Source organism: Pleuronectes platessa, chromosome 8 (assembly GCF_947347685.1).
Source record: "Pleuronectes platessa chromosome 8, fPlePla1.1, whole genome shotgun sequence".
Classification (NCBI taxonomy): domain Eukaryota; kingdom Metazoa; phylum Chordata; class Actinopteri; order Pleuronectiformes; family Pleuronectidae; genus Pleuronectes; species Pleuronectes platessa.
Window position 1 is genome coordinate 26,065,181 of NC_070633.1, and position 23,861 is coordinate 26,089,041.

Consider the following 23,861-nt stretch of genomic DNA (forward strand, 5'->3'; position numbering starts at 1 on the left):
GGAAAACATCCAATTAATCCCAGTCTCTTACACCATTACAAACCCCCCCACAAATACTGAGGATGAGTACCAGGGCTCCAAGACCCTGTGACTCAGGATCAAGTATGGTTTTCATTCTAATGCTGTGCAGAGATTATAAAAAGAAGAGCAAGCATGAAGCGTAAGAAAGAGAAAGGAACCAGACATTGATTCTGATGCAAATAGAGGCTAATGGTTTTAGCAGAATAACAAATAAGACTAAGCGACAGGAGCACAGGGGGCAGGACTGTGTTTGTCATCTATCTTCCATTAGAATCTTTTATCCTAAACCAGCAGTCATTGGATTTAAATGTCCTTCTCATATTAACTCCTAGAATGATCACAAAGAAAACTAATTCATTCAACTAGCCTGTACACAAAAAGAAACACTTCAATATCTATGTTCTCATCAATGCCTGTGTGCACCTTTTAAAAATACAAACCAATAGGCATTGAGTAGAAAAGTAACGTAAAATGTTGAATTCTTCCACTAAAAATGAACTGCATGAGCCTACAACATCACAAACATACATATTTAAAACAATAAGCGGAGGCATTGTGGCGTCAAAAAGCTTTAGACTGTGTCTCCAAAGCAAAGCTCTACCAACTGAACAGGCATTCACCTGTGAAATGCCAGAAATGCGCTACAGACAGCAATGCTGCATCATGCAGACCAGGGCAGACAAACGCCAGTCAGCTGAGCGATGATTGTGTCACTTTCCAGAGTGTGATGACAGCACGCATTGTGACAGGGGGCGACCAGCTGGGGAGGGTGTGTGTGTGTGTGTGTGTGTGTGTGTGTGTGTGTGTGTGTGTGTGTGTGTCAGTCTGAATGGGATGGGGACCGAGGGGCTCAGGAATGTTGGGGTGGATTGGCTGAGATTCATGTGCATGAGACTGTGTGTGAGACAATGAAAGCCACCTCACTCAGTTCTAAAAGCCTCCATTCATGGTGGACCTGAGTCATCTGATTTTTCCAACTGAAATAGCAGATGAGATCTTATCTTGTCATGTTTTATAGACGCAGTAAGTTTTACGATGAAACGGGACGAGGCAGGTTCATCTGATTATTATCTGATTATAGATACCATGACTTTTTATTCTCTAATAAATAAACAGAACTGTTGATCGCAGTCACTTTGACAGGGAATGTAAAGTTAAACTGAAGAAGAAAAGATCACTGCAACAGCCAGAGATCGGTCATTTATTTCATGCAATGAGTCGGAAGCTGTCAAATCCATTAGAAGGACAAAATTAAGCTAAATGCTAATGCTAGCATGGTAACAAGCTCTCAATGGCAATGCTGGTGATATGTTTATCATCTTAGCTTAGCATGCTGCTGATTTAAAGTAAATAGACAAATAACTTGGGTTGTTTACTATAACGATGAATGAGCATTAACCTAACTCCCAAATGTCCGGCTGTAAATTCTGGCAGTTCAGTTAAGTGTGTTGCTTGATACTACATGAAGAGAAATCGTGGAATATCCTATTGAAAAGACAAATCTGATTCGACTGACAAAATGTGTAGTAATGTGAGACCACTTAAGTATTGTATTGGAAAATTGGACAATTGAATCATTTGTCATTGAGCCAGTACAGCCAAAAGTTATTAATATTTCAATCTAGAACAGAGTTGTGTACCGAGCAGTTGTCCAACAGACAGACGCCAAAAATAAATTCAAGCTTAGAGCCAGCAATAAAAACTGAACAGGGACTTTATTCACAAGCCAATCAGACTCTGTTGCTACACAACTGTCAGTCTTCCAAGCTCCAACCATCCGGGTTGCATTGCTCCCTCGACAGTCAGAAAGAGTCCAGCTCCCCGGTGCCCCAGCTCAGAAAAAACCAGGGAACCAGCTCAGCCCACACGACCTAATTAGAAACATCCCCTGGACAGTGGAGGAGCATCAGACTCTGTCACATCCAATCCTCTGTCCCGTAGGCCTGTTCAGACCGGCTCCAGACATTGAGAGTAACACCTCATTTAACATGCTTTTAATACTGCTCATGTTATCTTTCCACAGAATTACTTGTTCACGCCAATCTACGAGGTTGTGCGTTACAACCTCAGCCTGCAACTGTTGCTCAATAAGCTCCAGAACATGAGGGATGAGAACAGCACACAATTATTGGATTTTTGCAGGAGGGGTTTGGAGAAAAACTAAAGTTTCCCCTGTTGGTCTAAGAACTGATCTGCGCCCTTTCGGTCAAAAGCTCACGAAACAATCAATAGATCTGAATTGAATGGGAGGCGTGCGGAGTGACCCACATTGCCTGTGAAAAGGGCCGATCAATAGCCCCAATGGGAGATTACATGACAGCGGAGGAATGCCCTGTAATTACGGGGGAGAGATCAGAGAACAGGCCTGTGATTGAAAGGCTCGAGTCTCTAAATGGGTCGAGAAAATCTGTTCGGAGGAAGTGAAGTATTTATGATCTTTTGATTCTTGAGTGTTTGATCTTTGAACATTTACCGAGCTGAGGCAGATCTTCAGGTTCGGCTGCCGTCTCCATGCATCATCCCCACATGTCCAGAGGTGAATATTCTAGATAGACGTGATTGATGATAAGAAGAAGGAGAAAAAGCTGAAGTATGTCTGTTTCGGGGTTCCTCTCTGCTTTGAGTCTGATGCTTGAGGAAAAAGGGGAGCTGGTCAAGGAAAACTTGAAAAGCTTTAATTTTATGGTCGGTTCAAAAGAACATTAATAACTGAAACAACTCTGGGGCTTTTCGGACATCCTGTGGCTTTGATGAGGAAGTAGCATACCAACATTTCCTTGAAGACTGCATAATAAATTCTACATTAAGGGGGGCCTTGTTGTCGTGGCTTTATTTGATTTGAAACAAAATGCCTAATGGCTGCATCTTGATTGAAGTAGCTGTGGTAAGAACAGAGACCAACAGGAAGGAAGGTTTCATCAGCACATTACAGGAGTTTGAGAGTCTGAATACACGCAGGTCATCGTCTGAACTTTCAGGTGTGAAACCACCCGAAGAATGTCAGTCATCCGTAAAGATCATTTTGAAATTCCTCAATATGCTCAATATCTTCTCAGGTTGAGCTGTAGATGCAATGGCCTTGATGGCAAATCACAACAATTGTCAACATCTTTCATGCACGTTGAAGCTGTGCAGCCCCGGCACACAGCCGACTGTGCCTCCTTCACTCGAGTGTGACGCTGCCTCGCTCTCTCTCCTCCTTGAAAGCTATTTTTCTCCTCCAGTGCATGAACACACAGGCCTGACAGCTGAACAAGATAAATATGTTCGACCAGAGTTGCAACATCAGGCAACAGACACACGCACACGTAAAAGAGAGAAAGTCAAAGGGACACATTCAGATTGAGCATCAGATATGTGGCTGGTTCATATATCTATTCAAATATTACTTAGGAGGAATAATGGAGTTTGGTATAACATGTCATCAACCTAACCCAGTCCTGTGGCCACATATATTTGAATATATTTGGTTTTAAAATGAAGTTACTGCAGATTATAGAGACAAGTTTGACCAGTTGGTATTTTCTCCCACTTACTGGTTCAGACAAGCACATGTGTATGTGTGTGCTTCCCGTCAGCGGGGTCATCTCCTCTGGCAGGTGAAGCCTCTCAAATATCCACTTTCCATTATTGTAGGTGAACGGCAGCCAACAATTCCTCTGCTCCATTTGAAAGTATTTTTGTGATTGAAGGTCATTATACAAATCAGCTCCAGGCAGCAGGACACACATGAGCCCAGGGATGACTCGTGATAAATGATATCCCAGCAAAAAGGGGTGAAAAGTTAACCCTGATCATCACTGGTAAATCTTTAACTGTGTATATATCATCTGATGTTGGCTGATGATCAAATTGTCCTGTCTCCTTGTGGTGCTGGATTACAGAAATTGCTCGGGGTGTTTTAGAGATCTGATTTCAGGTATGACATGAGTTTAACTGTAAAAATAGTGATTGTTAGGAGGTAACATTATTCTGTTTCAGTTTTTCTTTTCTGTTAAATTAATTTTGTGTCGTTAAAATGTACGTACATCTCAACAGAAAACACTGCTACTGAACATCCTTAGTCTGAATTTCCCACGGGATTAATAAAGTATCCATCTATCTATCTATCTATCTATCTATCTATCTATCTATCTAGACACCTCATCAGTAGTCCGGCCAATTAGCCTATGTCTCCTTTAAAATGAGGGAGGATCCGCTATGAACAAAGATATTAAGGTCACTTCATCGGGAATGATCTACCTGATGGAAACTAGGTACAGCTGACTGTACTCCACTTTACAAAACCCAAGGAAACTGGTCCAACAATGAAAAGGTGCCATACAATCAAGCTTAAAAAACGTAATGACAGAATTATCAGCCTTAAAATGTGTGTCAATTGCATGAAAAGTGACAAATGGTACTCGTCTCAATTTTGGAATTATTTGTACCGTTGCGGCCTGTGTGCCTGCAAGAATAGGAAATACAAGGGATTTCCAGAAACTATACAAAACATGTAATAACGGAGTGGATGGATGTTGCCTCAGTGACTTCATGAACACAAACGTACAGCCATGCACACATACTGGAGATAGAGAGAGAGGGGGGGGCTAATCTCCACTCGACTTTGGTAATCCGCCACATGATCAACCTCTCACTGCAAACCTGCCTGCGTGTTCACAAAGACCCATCTGGACCCAGATTTAGTCACTACTGCATCGTTTATGTTCCTTTTTCTTTCTTACAATAAATCCAATCCTGCTGAAATAAACTGATAAATTTACATGAGAGCATGTAGCAATTTAAAAATTAAAGCTAGTATGAAATAAATACTTTGATTATGTGGCGGGTAAATAACAGGAAACATGAGTGTAAATGAGAATTTCATCTAATCCCTGGTTTTTTTTTCACTTAATGCCTCCGTGTCCACATGTCAGCTCGTTTCCCTGCTTCACCAGGAGAGGACACACAATCTCTGCTCAGATTAAGAAGATCATAACCCCTGGGTTAGCGATTAGCATCTTACTTTCAGAGATGTCTCATTTGTGTTAATGCCACAGTACAGCAGAATGTATAAACATATCTATTGTGAGCTGGTTGATCAGCAGCCCTGCAGGCGCCTCAGTGTGGGCAGTATACATGTAAATGTTAAACAACTGAAGTTATGGCTAAAAGAGTTAAAAACAAATTGCGTAGTTGATTTGTTGCTACTGAGAAATGAGAGGTACTGCTTTTTTCAACATTTGCAACATTTTTCAAGGGAAAACTTCACTGATTTCGAAAAAAAACAAAAATATACATATCTATTTATCTTCATATTACATACATTTAGAGGATTGATATCTATGAGAGTGTGACACTTGGTGCAGCTGGATTGAATTTGAGTGGACTGTTGGGTGACATCAGATGTACATCAGCAGCTAAACTTAATCACGTCCACGTTTCAAGTTAATTCTCCTCCTGGAATAAGACACTGAACTTTGGAATCTGAGCTCATCTTCGGAGCAGCACCACTCAGAACAGGGAGGTCGTGCTGGACCGTGGATTTCCAGCTCATCGGAGCATTAAGGTGAAGGATGATGGGGACATCCTCAATCTACCCTGAACCCTCCTCTGACAGACACTTCCCTCTAACATTACTTTCTTCCACAGCTGGTAGTCATAGCAGAGCAACTGAGAAAAGAAGGTTTGAAAGTAGTAAAGAAGGACAATGCCCTAAAACTGCAGATGACATCAGGGAAGGACTCGGGAACGACTGCACACAGACAGAGCGACTACAGATCTGCAGTGACTTTCCAAAACAGCTCAGGGCTAAAAAACAAAGAGGTGCATGCTATTTGCATTTCAAAGGGTGACGCCGTCAAGACATCCAACTAAGAAAAGAGTCACTCAACCAAAACATAAACCTACAGGTATTTTTGTTGAGGCTTTACAGAAACCACAATCCTATGTCCTCCAAAATAAACCTAGTGTATCGGTCTCCATAGCAAACCATGCAGACAGTGTTGGTTTGGAGAGTTGAGGATCATCATCTGTGTTTAAAAACCCTCCCTGGCAACGAGTATCTTTGTTTTTACTGTTTTCTTGGCTCGGTCGGTTGTTTTCTTGCTGTTCAACTCAAGGTTTCCGTGGAAAACACCTCTGAGCTGTCATCAGGTCGGGTCCCATCTGGCTGTTTTCACCTGATATACAGTATCTCCCTCCAGTCGGATGAAGCTGGCGCTGGTGAGCGACGATCAATCACCACGTGGAACCTGTTTCTTTGGCAGCGGAGGCTTTGCTGTCTAATGGATGTCTTCCATTTGCCCTTTGCACAGGAGCTACCAAGACATTTATCAAATGGAAATGTTTTTTTAAAAGATTCAGTTATGACTTAAAAAAACAACAAATACCAACAGGAGGTGGGATATGGGTTTCAGTTGTGGGGTTTTTTTTGTGTTGATTTCGACACACTAATGATATTACAAATGACCGATTACCCTGTCGATAAACCAGCAATTTAAATTTAGAGTAGTATAGTCTGACGATACACAAGCTCGACCAAGTGCAGGTCAGTTTCATCTGTCAACAGCCTGGAAGATTTAACAATTGAAAATTCATCACAGCGCGATAAGGACTACATAAAATGAAAGAATTAGATTTTATTCCCTGTGCACATATCTAAAAACTAGATCAAATATAGTCAGTAATAGGATGCAATCTCCAGTCATAATCATAACTACATTCAGTCTGTGTTGATTCGACTGATTTGCACAATGATATCACTGGAATGCTATTAGCCATTGACATGTGATGATATCCCTGTTGCCTGCAGGCATGTCACAAGGAAAGTTGGTTTTATTCTGAGCAACCTAAACATGCCATGACATGGATAGAGGGAGGAGAAGGAGGAGAAGGAGGGATTTCAGGAATAGAAGAAAAGAGAAAGAGAGAGACTGAGACAATACGGAACCGGTAGAGAGGAGAAACAACCAGTTGAGACAAGCCGTCTTGCCGAGGGAATTTATTTACTGTATACAGTTTAAAACCTACAACACAAATTAATGGACGTAACACTGTAATCTACACATACAGAACTGTATGCAAAATATAATCTATATATAATAATTACAGATGATTGCATTTATAGTTTTTGTCTTTATCAGCAGCTTAAACTGAATCATGTATCGAGATTCCATGAATAAATGCTGATTAATTAGCTGTGATGACCTTCAACAATTAGTCAATTAAGAGAACAATTATTGTTGTTGCAATTTTGATAATGGAATAATTGTTTCTACAAAATTATCTGAAAACTCTGATCTGAGGATCTGCCAAACAATTCCAGCTTCTGACTTTTTGGCAACTTTTTCCCATTTTGCGTTTCAAGGAAAGTTTGGATTAATCCATCATTCAAATATTCCACGAGTTGCAGAAGAATACTGTGATAGTCATCACTACAAACATCTGCCTGTCATATTGCATCTTTGCACACATCATGTACATGCACTGTTTTTATCGAGTTGTATATAGTTAAGTTATTTAATTTGCTCTTACACATATCTATGTTTCTGTTGGATATTTTCCCACCGTAAATGTTTGTCATCATAACAAGGCGAGTGCATAACAAGTTACGCAACTCTCACACCATTATTGTCCCACAGTTGTGCTTTGATATTAATTTGCCAGCAGCAAAAAAGTCCTCAACCACCAAAAAAAAAAACTATTTATAGAACCGCTAAGGTGTGATCTGAGAAAAAGACCCAGTCAGTGAATATCCATGGGTTTCCAATTCAAAGCAGACACGCTGCGGCTACATGATGCAAATCAATCTGGGGTTTCCCGCCCTCATCAGCAGGGTCAGACTCCTCTGGGGTTCAGGAGTCTAAACACTGTGATCAGCTGCAGCGGCGCTGACATGACGCTGAGCGGAGGAGCCATCAAGGAGGGAACCTGTGTCTGGTTCCCATAGGGACACATTTTAAAGGACTCATTTGAAATTCAAAGTGGACAGTGAGGGGCTGATGAATATTCAGAATGATCTTAAGAAAACCGTGGTGGAACTATACCTGATTGGTCTTTGTGACACGCTCCTTCTTAAATAGAGAAACCATTGAGACTGTGATTACTCAGTGAGAGGCACTTATCTTTCCTCCTGCATGTTTCCAATGCTGGTCTAGATTAATGATACTGGAGAAAACATGAAGCAATTTCAAGATTCAGCAATCTTCTCCTTCTCAGTAACACCATGTTCGCTCAAGAGCCTGTTGGTGGATCGGCTGTTCAACCAAATCAGCTGATACGAGTCGTTCCTATGTTTATTGATATGAAGACTTTTATTTTAAAGAATAAACAACGTGGAAAAAGTGCGAATTTATGTTTAGATAGATAAAGATTGTGTTTTTTCTTAATTCAACTAATACATTTTCTCATATTTTAATTAAACTGTAAAATATCGACATTTCTTTGTCATTTGTTTTTGACGGTATCTTGGGTATCTCAATGGTAGTTTTTTTAAATAGGCCACATTATTCAATATGCAGTTTTCTCATCTTGCAAATCATTTACATGCAAGAAAGGTCCTGAACAAAAGAACATTAACATGACGTGCAGCAAACAGTGTGTGTCTCCTTTGTAGCAGGTGGTTTACAGTGAGAACCTTCCCAGGTCCATGTCACAACATGTGTGAGGGAAGACTTTTACATTTAACAAATGCATGGTCACACATCATAACTCACAACATGGCCATTCGCCATGACAGTAGAGCTTCAGTAGAGCTTCAGCAGAGAACAGGACAAAGTCCAGCACCGAACAGTAAATCAGCTCCAGCCCGGGATGCAGCTATGGCCGGACGAGCAGAGCACGTTGACAGAGAAGCATAAATTTGGTTTTCAACAGCAGCTCCGAACGCTCTCACTGCGGTTAGCTAGTGCACAGCTGTGGTCAAATGATCCTCACCTGCCAAAAAAAACTGCTCCAAGCTAATACAAAACTTATAATCACCACAAACACACAAGTTGTTGTTATCCAGTTGTTCAGCAAACGTTTAAAGTTTGAGCTTCTAAGGCTGCGTCAATACATGCGTACAGGTGTAAACAGGAAGTAGATCTTCTCTGCAACTAAACTGCAACAGATGGAAGTTTATATTTCAACCCAAGTGATGAGGAACACTGAACACACAGTTGGTTTCATTTAGGATATTTTAATATAGAATTAAGTTCATTGCTCTTTGACAGGATGCACTTGCATGATTATGATATAATATTATCGCTGCACCAGTGGTTTTAAATGGTTTCACAATGAGGACAAGAATAATATTTAAAGCAGTAATTTCTGGGACAAAATATCTTCCAACAAAATACGTTATGTAACATACAAACCTTAACATTTTTAGGTTTTTAGTTTACAGCTTTTATTCTCTGAGAATTTATGTCATATCCAGGTTAAACTAGTATTGTACAATGAAATATCCATAACTGAATCAATATTGAATTAAATCCTTGTGAATCCAAATCAAGTAAATATAGGAATATATATATATATAGACAGGAACTGTCACGTAAAGGTATAAAAGGTTTATTATTGTGGTGCCAAAAGACGCAGTGAAAACTTTTGAATGCACCTTAATGACAAAGTTAGGTACACCGGTGAAACCAATGTAAAAAGTCTGGAGACCTGCACTGTTCTGATTAGTGAGGGACAAACAGAGGCCCTGTTGTTCTCACCTCCAGCCTCCGGTCCTGACACCTTATCTGGCACAGCAGTTGAATATAAGCAGTCAGAGATTGACCACTGTGCTGCCGACTGAGGCTTTGTGTCGATCTGTTCATTATGGAACCAGCAACCGGTCTCTGGTTGCCTGAGGTGACAGAAGGACGGTCACCAGGTGTGTATGGGAAATTAAATCAGTTCCCCTGGGAAAAGGGAGATAGAGGAACAACAACAGAGGAGCTGTATCACTTCTCTCTCCTTTCAGCGCTCGGCCCGGAGACGCCTCTGTGATTCTAGGTCAGTAGTGGCTTTTTAAAGATGTGATACGAGCCTCGGAGGAGAGCGCTGCTGCTAAGTAGGCCTATCATGGCCTCTGATAATCTGACACTGAGGAATTGACTTGTATTAATACCAATAAGAATAAGATCAGTGTTCTCTGCTAAATGATCCCCACCTCAGGATCAGGGCAGACAGACGCACATTATGAATCCATTAGCCTGCACCAGTATCGTTACACCTTTGCCACATTTCCAAAGTTATTAGGACCTGAACAGTGATGAAGATGACTTTGGGTTTCTTTGATTCACTCACTTAAACACGTTTAAAATAAATACATGAGACGAGACATGACGCACAAAGGACATCATGGTTAAAGTGACTGGAACGATCCGGATTCATGATCCGATACAGACACATGTGACCACTTTTGTTTGTGTGAAGAGCGACAAATGGGCAGACACACACACACACAAACACACACTACTGCAGACTATGACCCAACATAGTGTTTTAACTTTAAAGAAGCGACGCCCTGTTTATCCAGGATAGAAAATATGAATTCAGCAGTTTTATTTTTTAAACATCAGTTAAACGTGTGAGTCGCTTGTTGACCTGAGGCACCGCATCAATACAGGGCCGCTGCCAAGAGAGGCTCTGCCAGCGGGGCCACCCGGATACTGACCGTCAAACTGATCAACATCAAATAATCACTATTGATTTTATCAAATATTTTATTCTAATGTTCACAAAACACATCGCTGTCCTCAGCCTTTTCATTGCTGCAGCTCCTCTTTTCAGCCTCTGTCTGAAACACTTACCAGGGGCCCGATTAGCTGCTACATGTGCATTATGAATTGAAAGAGCATCACATGTCTCCTTTAAGAACCTTTGTGCTGCTGCTTAACGTGGACACTTGTTAAGATATACCTGGTTTCAAGTATTTAACTTTCCATTTTAATCAAAGGACAGATCTGGGATCAACGGTCACATGTGGGTGAGCAACATATTGATGCGCCTCAGAAACCAACAGTTGATGAGTGAAAAACAAAAACACAAAGCTCCAGCAAAAGAAATAGAGACACATGAGGCCCCACAATCTCTACCAACTACCCTGCTGCACTGCATCACCCACTTCGTACAAAGGCTTCGTGCCACAGTGGGCTTCAGATCAGCCTTTTCATCCTCTAGGTGAAAGGCTGCAAAGCGGGGACCACGTCCTGCTCACACGCAGCAGATAATGTGGCGGCCGCCGGTGTTTTGAGTCCCGACAGGCGGACGGCTCGGGATGACAAAGTCAACTGCACACGGGGGCAGGCGGGTTTCGTGATTGAAAATTCTCCCGGAACAAAAAACCTCGCTTGTGTGATTATTGTTCGCCCGGGCTCTCGATGAGGCAAAAAAAAAAAATCCATTCCACATGATGCATTCATTGTTTGCGGGCAAACAGGCGGCCGGCCCCACAGCAGCTACTGTACAAAACTCCCCCCCCCCCCCCCCCCCAGACCTACACAACACCAGTTAGAGCCTGCTGCAACACACAGGAAGGTCCCTCACAAGTGTGTGCAGCATCCTGGGAAGGAATGTGGAGACACTGCACTTCTTAGGCTGCATCAGTGTGGTTCAATAACACAACTTTTTGTTTTGGTTATAGTTGTTAATTTAAAGGAATTTCAAATTGCACGTGATTAAATTCACCATATCCTTTATAATTATTCCATCATGCATCATCGTGACCCCCCTCAGAAACTTCATGGGGGCTGATAATAAGTATTTCCCTGCTGGTTGAGGCACATTTCAACAGGTGACGAGGCAATACAGACAAAAGAGCAAAGTGCTGTTTCAAGGGAGACATCGGGTTGCAAACCAGTAACTAATCTCACTGGGAGACCGCACAACACAACACACCTGCGTCAAAAGGGAAGCAGAGACCTGAAGAGTTAGAAAGCAGCATTTCACCGGATACCGGACTCACCTCGATCCATGTCTGCGCCTCCTGGAACGCGGAGTCTGCGGCAGAGTCGCTGGCCGGGTGATGCTGATGAGACTGTCCTGTGTCTGCAGCCGGACTTGCCATTGGCGAGTGGGCTCAGCTTCTCCTCAACTAGTAAAAGCCTGGGAACGTGCGATGTGCAGAGGCAGCTCGGTGCCGCAATTATTCCACAGAATGCAGCCGTGCACCGCGTCAGGCGAGTCGGTCACAGGCTACTCCGTTGTGCGGATGGAGGTGTTTGCAGCAGCAGGAGGTGGAGGAAGGAGGTGGAGGAGGAGGAGGAGGAGGACGGGGCTGTTGCTGCTCCACAGACGCTCCTGGTGGAAATATGTGCACGGACGAGCAGCGTCGAGTCAAACACAGTCACTACTGGTGTGACTTCCGGTTAAGACAGCACAAAATAAAAGCTCCAGCATGAGAACATGCTGAATCCTTCAGTTCCCACTTTTGTCCACAAGGTGACAGTATTGTACTGCTCAGCTTGAGCTGATGTTGTGATCTGACCAGAATATTATTATGATGATGATTATTATTATAATAAACATAATTACCATTATTTGTATCTTATATCACTCTCACTCTCACTCTATTTATCTATCTATCTATCTATCTATCTTCCGTAATTGTTATCATTGTTTGGAGAAAAGATGAATTACATTTTTTACATATATTTATATCTGTCTTCGTTTCCAATATGTCATAATCTTAAAAGTTGGAAGGGGTTTCAATTTATATTTATATACTAAATATTTCAAGCAATTCTGCAGCTATATGATAAACTAGGGCTACGTTGAGTCAAATTTACAACTTGGATGCAGTAAAATAATGTCTGTTATCAAAAGTCAGGTCAAAGAGATGTGTTTTAAACTCATATGTATGATTTCCACACTTCCACCAGCTCTCAGGTCCTCAGAGTCAAAAGCTGCCAGTACCAGTTCACTGACCAGTACCAGAGGAGCCGAGGAGCCGTATTGGTTCTGTGAGCATATGAAACATGTCTGCATGGTCCATGAAGAGCCAACTGGGACCAGTGCAGAGGTCAGGGCTGGTGTGAACTCTTTCCTGGTTCTGGTAACACTCGGGCTGCAGAGTTCTGAATCAGCTGTAGATCATTTCTGACAGTTCGGGGTCGACCTCTCATTCGACATTACACAAGTCAAACCTGCTCAAAATGAGAGAAATACAATCTGTTGTTCTGTGCCAGGGATTAATGAGTTCTGTGTCTGTGTTCTATGCATTTCTTAAATATGTTTTTTTCTTGAAACAAATCTGGTTTTAATATCAGGAATACTCTCAATGTTTACGAGTTGTATTGCAATTTATTATTAGAATAATTTCCACTCATTGCCTTATAGTCGTCCATCCGCCTGCTTTTATTTTGGTGACGAACCCGCTTTAATTCCGGTTACAATCAAGCAAACTTGTGTTAACTGGATGACAGGACCTGCACACCTCACCGCAGTGTGTGCGCGTGTTTGCGTGTGTGTGTGTATCACTGACACCATTTGCATCTTCTAATATTTGTTTATTAATATTTTCTCACGCTTTGATCAGTTCGACTCTGCAGCAAATTATAGTTTCTCTCATTCTTGTTGAAAGAGTTACGTTAGACATAAATAAGTAAATAAAATAGCAAGTAAAAAGTAAAAAATATTGTAAAATATAGCCAATGCTATAAAATATGAAAAATACAAAGACATGTATACGCACCTCCTACTACAAAGAGAATATTATGGGTCGATAAAGTAGAAGAATAAAGTGCAGTGGCAGGATGATTGGACAGTATGGTTATAACACATGAATATATATTTTTAACTTTACACTGTATATATTAGTTCTGTTCTATCAATATTTTCAATATTTTTTATGTCCGATTTATATGTATGTATGTATGTATGTATGTATTGCATGTTTAAGTATCATTACTTCACTGACATACATTTTTGGGGACTAATGAATGATCATATTATCTTATATATATAGAGAGAGACTAATATAAATATAAAGGGAGGTGAATATACATATTCTACTTCTATTAAGGTCAGATGTTGCCAGTTTAACTTCCCCTGCAGAACCAGTTTCCCACATGCTTGTTGTACTTCAACATGTTTGCTGCCCTCTAGTGGAATCCCGCAGCATCACTGAGAAGCAGGGGGAGGAGCCTGTGTGTGTTTCGAGGTGTCTATTTCCTGGAGAGTGGAATCGGATTAACGTGCTTTTCCTTCTCGTTGGATTCTTTTCACTCAGGATTTGATTCAGAGGCCAAACGATCCAGGTTTGATTCCCAGCTGCTGTCACGTGCTGCTCGTGTGTTTGACTGACAGGAGGCACAGTGACAGACCCCCACCTGTGTTTGACAGGACTGATCCTGGAGCAGCTACTGGGTGAGAAGCTGCTCTGTCACTTTTCACAATTAAAAGTTTCCTTGTTCGTGTTCACATGTTTCTATCAAACAAAGAGTGATTTTGTTATTATTCTGCACTGAAACACAAAGGTCTATTCATATGACCACTGTACAAACATTGAGACAAAGTTAGACATGAAGTCATTGAAAAGGTTTGATTTCAACATAAAGTTTCTAAAAGTCATAATTCATGTTTAAACTTGAAGGTTTGTTCAATAAATAGACGTGATATCAATTTTTATGAGAGTCTTTTTCTGTTTCTAAGTTTGTACCATTGTTCGGTTTGATGGAAAAATACAATTATTAAGATGTTATAATATCTGAAAGGATGACTGGAAATCTGCAGATTGATTTAAAAAAAAAACCTGCAGACTCAGTCCTGTGCTTTGAAAGAACCACATGTTACCTGCAGGGGGCGCTAAAGAACAACTAATACAAGTTTGAAAACGCTCAACCACTGATAAGTTAAGCATTAAGCGTATAAGCCAAAAATAATTGCTAGTTATTTTGTATGAAATCATTGATAAGATGATAATATATCAAGAATCCGAATCTGGATCCAACAGGAGCCATCTTCAATGAGCTCAAATTGATGATCAAGACTTTTCTGGTTCAGACAAATCAATAACCAAGGTGTCACTTTGCTGAAATCAAACAGTTTTAAATCATTTTCTACATCGTATGTTCACAGATCTTTGAGATTTGTCCCATTTTCTCCAGCAGCTAGTAAAATGTGGCTAGTTGCTGTTTCCGTGCCGCTGCTTCCTGCCATCGTCCTGGCGTCCCGTCGGTACCCACGTCCAACTGTCCTCGCTGTGTCTCAGAGCTCTGGGCTGGGTGCTGAGGCTGCTGCGGCGGGGGGGAGTGTGTGTCGGGAGCACACACTCCTTCGTCTTCTCTAACTGCACCCATGGCAAAGTGGACAGTGTCCTGGAGACCTTTGACCTCTACGCTGAGACGCACCCCTCCTTATCCATTGGTCCAGTAATAGGTAAGTAAATCAGAATCAGAAAGTATTTATTGCCAAGTAGATTTACACCTACAAGGAATTTGCTCTTGTTATTGGTGCATACAATGAACATTGAAACATAAAAACATAAAAACACAATAAATACAACACACACAAGAAAAGCAATACAAATAAACAATATATATTTACTCACTATTTACTTCTTATTTACTCCCTTTTTCTAATATTTATACAAAGTAACATTTATTTAGACATAAACATATCTAAATAAAATATATATAATAGATAAAAGATATAAAAAGTGAAGTAAAAGGTGAAATGCAAGATGCAAGACAGTGAACAGTGTCAGATTGCAATATGCAATGTAATGCAGTATGTAACTGTTGCCACTATATTAATGTAATATGTTATAAAGGTTTCTAATGTTTACCTGACTGGCTAACTGCAAGATGGAATCGGAACGTCATAGAAGCTGAAGAGAAAAGCAGCAAGTTCCCCTCCTTTAGTCAGTTTGTCAAATTTCTGATAAGAGAAGTGAAAATCGCTTGTAATCCAGTTACATCATTGCAGTCACTGAAACAAGGTGAAATTGAAAAGCCAAAACAACAAAGATATCAAAGTTTTAACGCAAAGACACTGACTACAAGCTCCGATGAAGACAGTGTGAAAACCTGCACTTTCTGTAAGAAGACTGGGCACACTTTGCTCAAATGCAGGAAGTTTGTGGAAAAAGCCGTCTCAGATAGAGTAAAGTTTGTCCAAGCTGAAAGGCTGTGCTTCGGTTGCCTTAGGCCCGGTCACCTCTCAAAGAGTTGCAACAAAAGGAGTGTTTGCGACACATGCAACAGGCGCCATCCTACTTGTCTGCATGAAGAGAGAGACCATGCCTACAAAGAGCACCACAAGTCACACAAAGTCCAAGTCAAGACAGGTCAACTACAAGGCAGGAATGGAGTAGGGAAAGGCCCCAAGCAACACAACTTGAAACAATTGCAGTAGCTACTTCAAATAGAGTAATCTTTAAGAAAAATAATAAACAAACATCTGCAATAATTCCTGTCTGGCTGTCATCTGCAGCTCAACCATCACAAGAAGTACTTACATATGCTCTTTTGGATTCGCAAAGTGACACGACCTTTGTTCTCAGTGAAGTAGTTAATGCTTTGGAGGCCGACAAAGAGCAAGTCAAGTTAAAACTCTCTACTATGACTTCAAGAACAACACTAGTAAGATCTCAGAGAGTAAACAACCTTCAAGTCCGTGGCTTTTACTCCAACAAGAAGGTCTATTTACCACCAACCTACACACGTGACATTATTCCCGCCAACAGAACTCACATTCCAACAGCTAAAACTGCTAAAGCTTGGTCCCATCTAGAACACCTCCAAGATAATGTGGTACCTTTACAAGACTGTGAAGTAGGTCTGCTCATTGGGTACAACTGCTCGCAAGCCTTACTCCCACGAGAAGTTGTGTCTGGCGAAGAAAATGAACCCTATGCACAGCGCACAGACCTTGGGTGGAGCATTGTCGGCCCTGGGAATGCCTGTGTAGATTATGGAGATGCCATCGGAATCAGCCATTGCATAGTAGTGAGACAAGTGACACCAGGAGTTAACCCCTCAGTCAGTCTGAAAACTGAAGTACACTATGTGAATAGAACCAAAGTCAAAGAAATCAACCCCTCAGACATCCTTAAGGTCCTTGAGTCAGACTTCTCAGAAAGAGCTGGAGAAGAGGATCCTGTGTCTCAAGACGATCTCAAGTTCCTGTCAAAGATAAGAGAAAACATCAAACAAAAGGATGATGGGCACTATGAAATGCCATTACCGTTCAAACAGGAAAGACCAAAACTACCGAACAACAAGATATGTGCAACACATCGTCTCAATTGTCTTCAAAAGAGGCTAAAGAAGAATGAAGCATACTACAAGGATTACGTGAACTTCATGAACGACATAATTTCACGTGGCGATGCAGAGAAAGTTCCTGAAGAGGAAATTGACCACAGCCCGGCTTGGTATATTACACACCATGGAGTTTATCATCCGCAAAAACCAGGGGAACTCCGTGTGGTATTTGACTATTCTGCCAAATTTCAAGAAACATCTGTTAACGATCATCTACTCACCGGACCTGACCTGACAAACATGTTAGTGGGTGTCCTGTGTAGATTCCGAAAGGGCTCCATCGCAGTGATGTGTGACATTGAAAGGATGTTTCATCAGTTTCATGTGAAAAAAGAAGACCAGGATTACTTACGATTCCTATGGTGGGAGTATGGCAATCTGGAAACCACACCCTCAACCTACACAATGAAGTCCACCATCATTCTTCCCCCACCTGGACAGTTTATCAAGGAAGATCTTTATCTTCAAAAGAGGTGGCGTCGAGTTCAATATCTAGCCAATGAGTTTTGGATTCGATGGAAAAAGGAATATCTTTTGAGTTTACAACCAAGACAAAAGTGGCAGAAGAACAGAAGAAACCTAAAAGTAAACGACATTGTGCTTTTAAAGGATGATCAAGCCCCACTTAATGAATGGAAGCTGGCCAGAATAACAGAAGTTTATCCAGGGTCAGATGATAGGGTGAGAAAGGTCAGATTGTTAGTTAGTGACACCACATTTAATGAAAAGGGTAAATCCACTACTAAGACAGTTTTCTTGGAGAGACCTGTGCATAAGTTGGTTACTCTGCTTGAAGCAGACCCAGTTTACTATGTCTAATGTTTATCTTCATTCTATAGAAGAAGTTTAATGTTTATCTTTGCATTCCACACATAATGGTTAATGACAGATGTGTAATGTTTTAAGGTCAAAGACTTCAACTGCAACAGTCAGTATGTATGAGGAAATCTCAGAAGTAAGGTTTTGTGATTTGGTGGGAGTGTAACTGTTGCCACTATATTAATGTAATATGTTATAAAGGTTTCTAATGTTTATTTTGTATTTGTATATATCATTGCTGTAATTAGAGATAAGACTTTTATTTTGAAGCCTCCACTGAGCTGCATGTTTGAGAAGAACCTTCTAGAACAGGGGTTTTCAATTTCATTGAATGTGAGCCTCCCCTTGGAAAAGGTAAGGAGGACCAAGCCCCCCCCCCCCCCCCCCCCCCCCCAACCAGGTATTTTGTGTTCCTGGAATGCTGTTTCAAAAACAACTGATAGCCCAATAGGCCTACATGTTTTTTTTAAATTGTATTTCTTTTAACAAAGTACATTCACAAAAAAGGGCCTATTCATAAAATGTCCATCCAATATTTCCATGTCAGAGGCTGCTTTTATTGAAACATCACGAACAGAGGGCCTATGCCTACTTTTAAAATTGAACTGTCATTGCAAATTCATAAACGATCGTTTTCAACAGCAGACAACTTAACAGACGCCAGTGTCAAACTGAACTCGCGTCAACACGAGACGTCAACTGAAATAATAATAATAATAATAATAAAGATATCCTGAATTTAACAGATGTCAACACATTCCATATTCCGATTTAGGCCTACTTTTAGGCTAATTATACACTTGTCGCTATTCTCAATGCGAACAGTGCGGGCGCTCCTTTGATGCGCACAGCTGTTCAATGCGAGGTTGCACAGAAGAAAGAAACAGCCTCAAGTCATCCTGTACTTGTAGCCTTGACCGGTATTTGTTTTTGATCAGGGTCAGAGCGGAAAACCCACATTCACATAGGTAAGTGGAGGTGAAGGGGATCAGGACTCTCATGGCTTTGGCGGACACATGGGGAAACTCGCTCTCGATACTCAACCAGAATTGCGTAATCGGCATTTCCACCAGTCTCTGTTTCAAGTCCACATTTGAGCTGAGCTCGACAAGAGCCTCCTCCTCGTGTATGCTCAGATCATCTCGGACTGTGGGTGGGAAGGAGAAGGGGTTCCGGACCCACTGGTTTCCCAGTGGCTCCTCTCCAAAATACTCTCCGAACTGGTCACGCAGCCCGCTCAGATGCGCGCTGATGACCGGTTTCACAGAGCTGAGCGGCTGCGCTGTCTTCTCCAGCGTATCCTCCAATGTCGGGAACATTTCAACAGAGCCCCTTCCAATACAGGCACACCACACATCCAGCTTCTTCATGAAGCCAGACACTTGGTCGTGTGCCGTATACACATTGCACTCTTTGCCCCAGGAGAGAAGTATTCAGGGTGTTGATCCGCTCGAAAATGTCAGACAGATAAGCCAACAGCGCGAGCCAGTTCATGTCTTCCAGATGTTTTGCGAGTGGGGAGTTTATCTCGGTGAGGAAGAGGAAGGCTTCTTCTCGCAACTCGCAGAGCCTGGTGAGGACTTTACCCCGAGAGAGCCACCTCACCTCGGAATGCAGGAGCAATTGCTTGAATTGAGCGCCCATTTCATCGCACATGATTCTAAACATGCGTGCGTTTAAGGCACGTGATTTAATTATGTTCACAATTTTCACTGCCTCATCCAGAACCGCACGCAATTCTTTGGGCATCTTTTTTGCTGCTAAAGCCTGGCGATGAATGATGCACTGTCTCCAGACAGCGGCCGGGGCAACGTTCTGCACTTGTTTCACAAGACCGCTGTGACGGCCGGTCATGGCCCTTGCTCCATCCGTGCATATGCCACAACACCGGCTCCACTCAAGGCCTTCGGCCTGGTAAAAATCATTCAGAGCCTTGAAAAGTTCATCTGCTGTTGTGCGGGCAGGGAGGGGAATGCAAAACAAAAAATCCTCGCGCACATTTAGCTCTTCAATAAACCTGACGTACACCATCAATTGAGCGCAGTGTGCAACGTCAGTGGACTCATCCAGTTGAATGGCGTGTATGGGGCTTTTGCGAACACTGTTCACCACCTGTTCTTTGACGTCGTAAGCCATGTCGGATATTCATCGCTGGATGGTGTTGTCAGATACTGGGATCGTGTCAAGTTTAGCTGCAGCTGCTTCTCCCAGCATCACTGAACACATTTCTCTAGCTGCAGGGAGCAGATATGTTTCTCCATCAGTATGGGGCTTGCCTGCCTTCGCTATACGGAGAGCAGCTCGATAAGATGCCTCAGTTGCCTTGACGTTAGTGGTGCCAAACGAACGAATTACTGCTTTTTGTGACCGCAATTCATCACGTTTCCTCTCAAAAAACTCCAGTGGCTTGTTAACTAAAGTCGTGTGCTTTGTTTCCATATGACGGCGCAGTTTGCATGGCCGCATACTATCGTTAGCCAAAACCTCTTTGCACACCACACATTGTGGCAGAGGTGCGCTCTCGGAGCCCGACCATGTAAACCCTATTTTTAAGTAATCGGGATCATATTTCCTACGTTTTTTTGTGGGCTCCTCCCTTTCTGCTGACTTCGGTGGTTGTATCAGAAAGCGATGCATTTTTCAATGGGCCAACTTGTTCACACACGCAAGCACGAACAATGAGTTAACTGCTATTGTAACTGCTAACTGCTAATATTTCTTCGCTTGTTTCGCACCTCCCCTGCGACTCTTTGGCGCCCCCCAGGGGAGGCGCGCCTCACCTATTGAAAACCACTGTTCTAGAAGAAACACGGAGAAGTAACACGAAGAAGAGACACGGAGAAGCAGGCAGATGTAGTTACGCGCATGTCTAAGAGTTTAAGTAAGAAAAGATAAGAAGATTCCTTTTCAAGAGCATGCAGCCAACGAGGTATTTTGTTTGTTATTTATTTTAACTGTAACTGTAATAATTGATACTGTGTTTGCTAGTTAGCTAACGCTGTATGTTGTGTCTTTTGTTGCCGTGTGTGGCGCAGTTTTCACGGTTTGATTTGGAGAACAAGACTTCATTAAAGACCCGTGGAGGAAACCATTTGCTGTCTGACTGTGCTTGGGAGGGAGTCACACAGTATAATATAATATAATATAATGTGTTAATTTAACACATCCTTGAGGTGTGGGGGCGGAATAAGTCAGGTGGGGTTCCCGGTCCTTGTTGATAAGGCATCAAAAATGCATCAAAAGTTGTGAGGAACCATCGTTGTGATATTTAACCTAACCATTCAGACCAGTAGAATCTGAAATCTGTGACCTCTGTGGATCTAAAGTTGTTGACGTCCGAATGAGATTCTTTGAATCTTGTGAAGTTTATGCCGCTGATATCAGAGATTTGCTGTTCCCGAAGTGTCCAGAGAGTGGCGCTCTTTCCCCTTGCAGTTTAAGCCACAGCAGCAGTTTCTTTATCTGGTTCTATATTAAATAAACCAGAACTGAACAATATATTGTCTCCGACTGTAATAAAAGCAGCAAAAAGAATAATTTTATTTCAATAATGAACGTGTAGTTTATTAAGAGACATCATTTAAAGATTACAAATCTTTAAATTTGAAAATGTGCTTTAACATTAGAAATCCTAACACAAATCACTAACTTCCACCCATTGTATATATGATATTAATTACTTTGACACTTGTTAAATAAATGTAATTATGTTCTGCCCACAGTTTGGTAGAAAATCATTAGAAAAGGAAAATGCTGCTTCTATGCGTGTATTAGAGTGTGTGTGTGTGTGTGTGTGTGTTTGTGTGTTTGTGTGTGTGTGTGTGTGATGTTGATGAAGCTGGTTTTATACAGCCTTGTTTGCTCTGACCCAGGTGAAGCGTTGGATGCTGTGGTCAAGCGGGTGCGTCCCTCTCGGGTGTTGGAGCTGGGGACTCACTGTGGCTACAGCTCAGTGCGCCTGCTGCGTCTGCTGCCCCCTGTTGGCAGACTGATCACAGTGGAGATGGACCCCCTCACAGCAGAGCTGGGGGAGGAAGTCATTCTTGTGTCTGGATTCAAACACCACCAGGTACATCACAGCTTCAGTTAAAGACTGGTTATCAAACAGGAAATGAATCTAACTGAGTTTTCCTGACGTCCTCAGTTCCAGGTGTTGACGTCGAGCTCAGCCGAGGCCGTCCCAGCGTTACGCTCACATCTGGAGCCTGATGGGAGTGAAGGGTTCAACCTGGTGCTGATGGACCACGATCCTCTGCTGTACCTGGCCGACCTGCAGGCGCTGGAGAGAGAGGAGCTGCTGTGTCGCTCCGGCTGCTCCGTCCTCTTCATCGACAGGAAGAGACGAGCAGGAGGTCTCAGAGGAATCCTGGATCACGTCAGAGCGAGATCTGACTCCTCCTGCAGCGTCAGGACTGAGCTTCCATCTTTACTGGAGGTCTTCTACCAGAAGGAACGTGCTGAGGGAGAAGCTGAGGGAATCTGAAGACAAGGTGCTTGTCAACGAACAGTTTTATAAAGTTAAAAGAACTGGAAGATCAAGACATGCTGAATGGATTACTTGAAAATCTACTTTTAATGCTGGATAATTAAATTACAAATAAGTTAATAATATTGAAACGAGCGATATCTGTGTCAAAGAGTTTATAAATAAAACAGCCACACAGCTAATTAGTCTCTTGTGCTTGAGGTTGACTTATTTATTAAATCGAATCAATCAAATATCTTATCTGAAATAAATGAATATGATATCAATATGATATTGATCTTAATGTTAAATGTGCTAACTTCAGGGATATTTACAGCAGAAAATAACATAATAAATATCAAACAAACAAGCGGACAGGGGGTGAAAACATAACCTCCTTGTGGACATAGATACTGGATGTAGAGCCCAGAGTGACCACTTGATGGCGGCCTCTACTTTTTTTAAAGTAACAGAAACCTGCACATTGAACTGGGTACGACTCAAATGTTCACAAACTGGTTTGATGGGGAAACCTTTAAAGGACAATTCCACCCAGTTTAAGAGTTTACATGTGGCTCAGTGACCATCAACACGTTTTGCTTTTGGTATTTATCATGTCATCAGTCTCATATTTCCTGAGTCAGCAGATCCATCCACCCCCCCCCCCTCCCTCTTGTGCATGTTGTGTTATTTACTTTCAGACTCAGTGTTTACAATTAAATAAATAAAGCAAGATTGGGGGAAATTGCTCCCAGTCGCTCCCCCCACTCCTTTGTTTCTACTAACATCAGCAATCTTCCTCTAAGTGGCCATAACGTCTGAGACCCAGTGGTCCAGGGAGCTTCTCAAACGAGGGGGGGAATCTGTGTTGTCTTCAGGGTGTGGGGGGGGGGGGACTCAGGTGGAGTTTTCTGACCTGAGCCTCTAATGGCACCGCCGAGGCTCTTCAGAGCAGCAGGAAAGCCATTACACGGTTTAGAGACAATTTAGTGCAGAATTTAAATAAATAATACTTGCGCAATAACACGATTTAATTAGATGCAACATTTGCCGGGGCCTGGGGGTGTGCCCGACCCCGGGTCACAGCGTGGTGGATGCTGCAGTAGGTGAGATGATTCTAACTCGGAGAGCGTGTGCTGCAGTGAAAGGGAGACAGAGAGTCAGGGGGGGCTGCACGTTTAAATTAGACATGCAGGTTAGTTAATACACAGACACTGGATGAGAGTGGTGTAAATCCGTCCAGCTGCAAAACAGGTAATTGTGCTGGCAGCATGTTGACGAGATGCATGAATTCTTTATAGCCTCAGACACGGATCACTGTCGGCACATCTGTG

The 23,861-nt window shown here is 42.1% G+C and overlaps 2 protein-coding genes across 2 annotated transcripts in view; one reads left to right on the forward strand and one right to left on the reverse strand.

Moving 5' to 3' along the window:
* Window positions 1-12,296, reverse strand: part of LOC128446262 (LIM and calponin homology domains-containing protein 1) — a 73,693-nt gene extending 61,397 nt beyond the window's left edge. The window contains exon 1 of the mRNA XM_053429265.1: window positions 11,942-12,296. Coding sequence (XP_053285240.1) covers window positions 11,942-12,043 — 102 coding nt within the window. The 5' untranslated portion in view covers window positions 12,044-12,296. The remainder of the gene's footprint in view (window positions 1-11,941) is intronic.
* A 1,820-nt stretch (window positions 12,297-14,116) lies between these two features.
* Window positions 14,117-23,021, forward strand: LOC128446128 (transmembrane O-methyltransferase-like). The gene is given in 5 exon segments (XM_053429081.1): window positions 14,117-14,343; window positions 15,055-15,157; window positions 15,159-15,354; window positions 21,935-22,131; window positions 22,207-23,021. Coding segments are annotated over 4 exon segments (795 nt in total). The 5' UTR covers window positions 14,117-14,343; window positions 15,055-15,094; the 3' UTR covers window positions 22,546-23,021.
* Window positions 23,022-23,861: the final 840 nt, after the last annotated feature.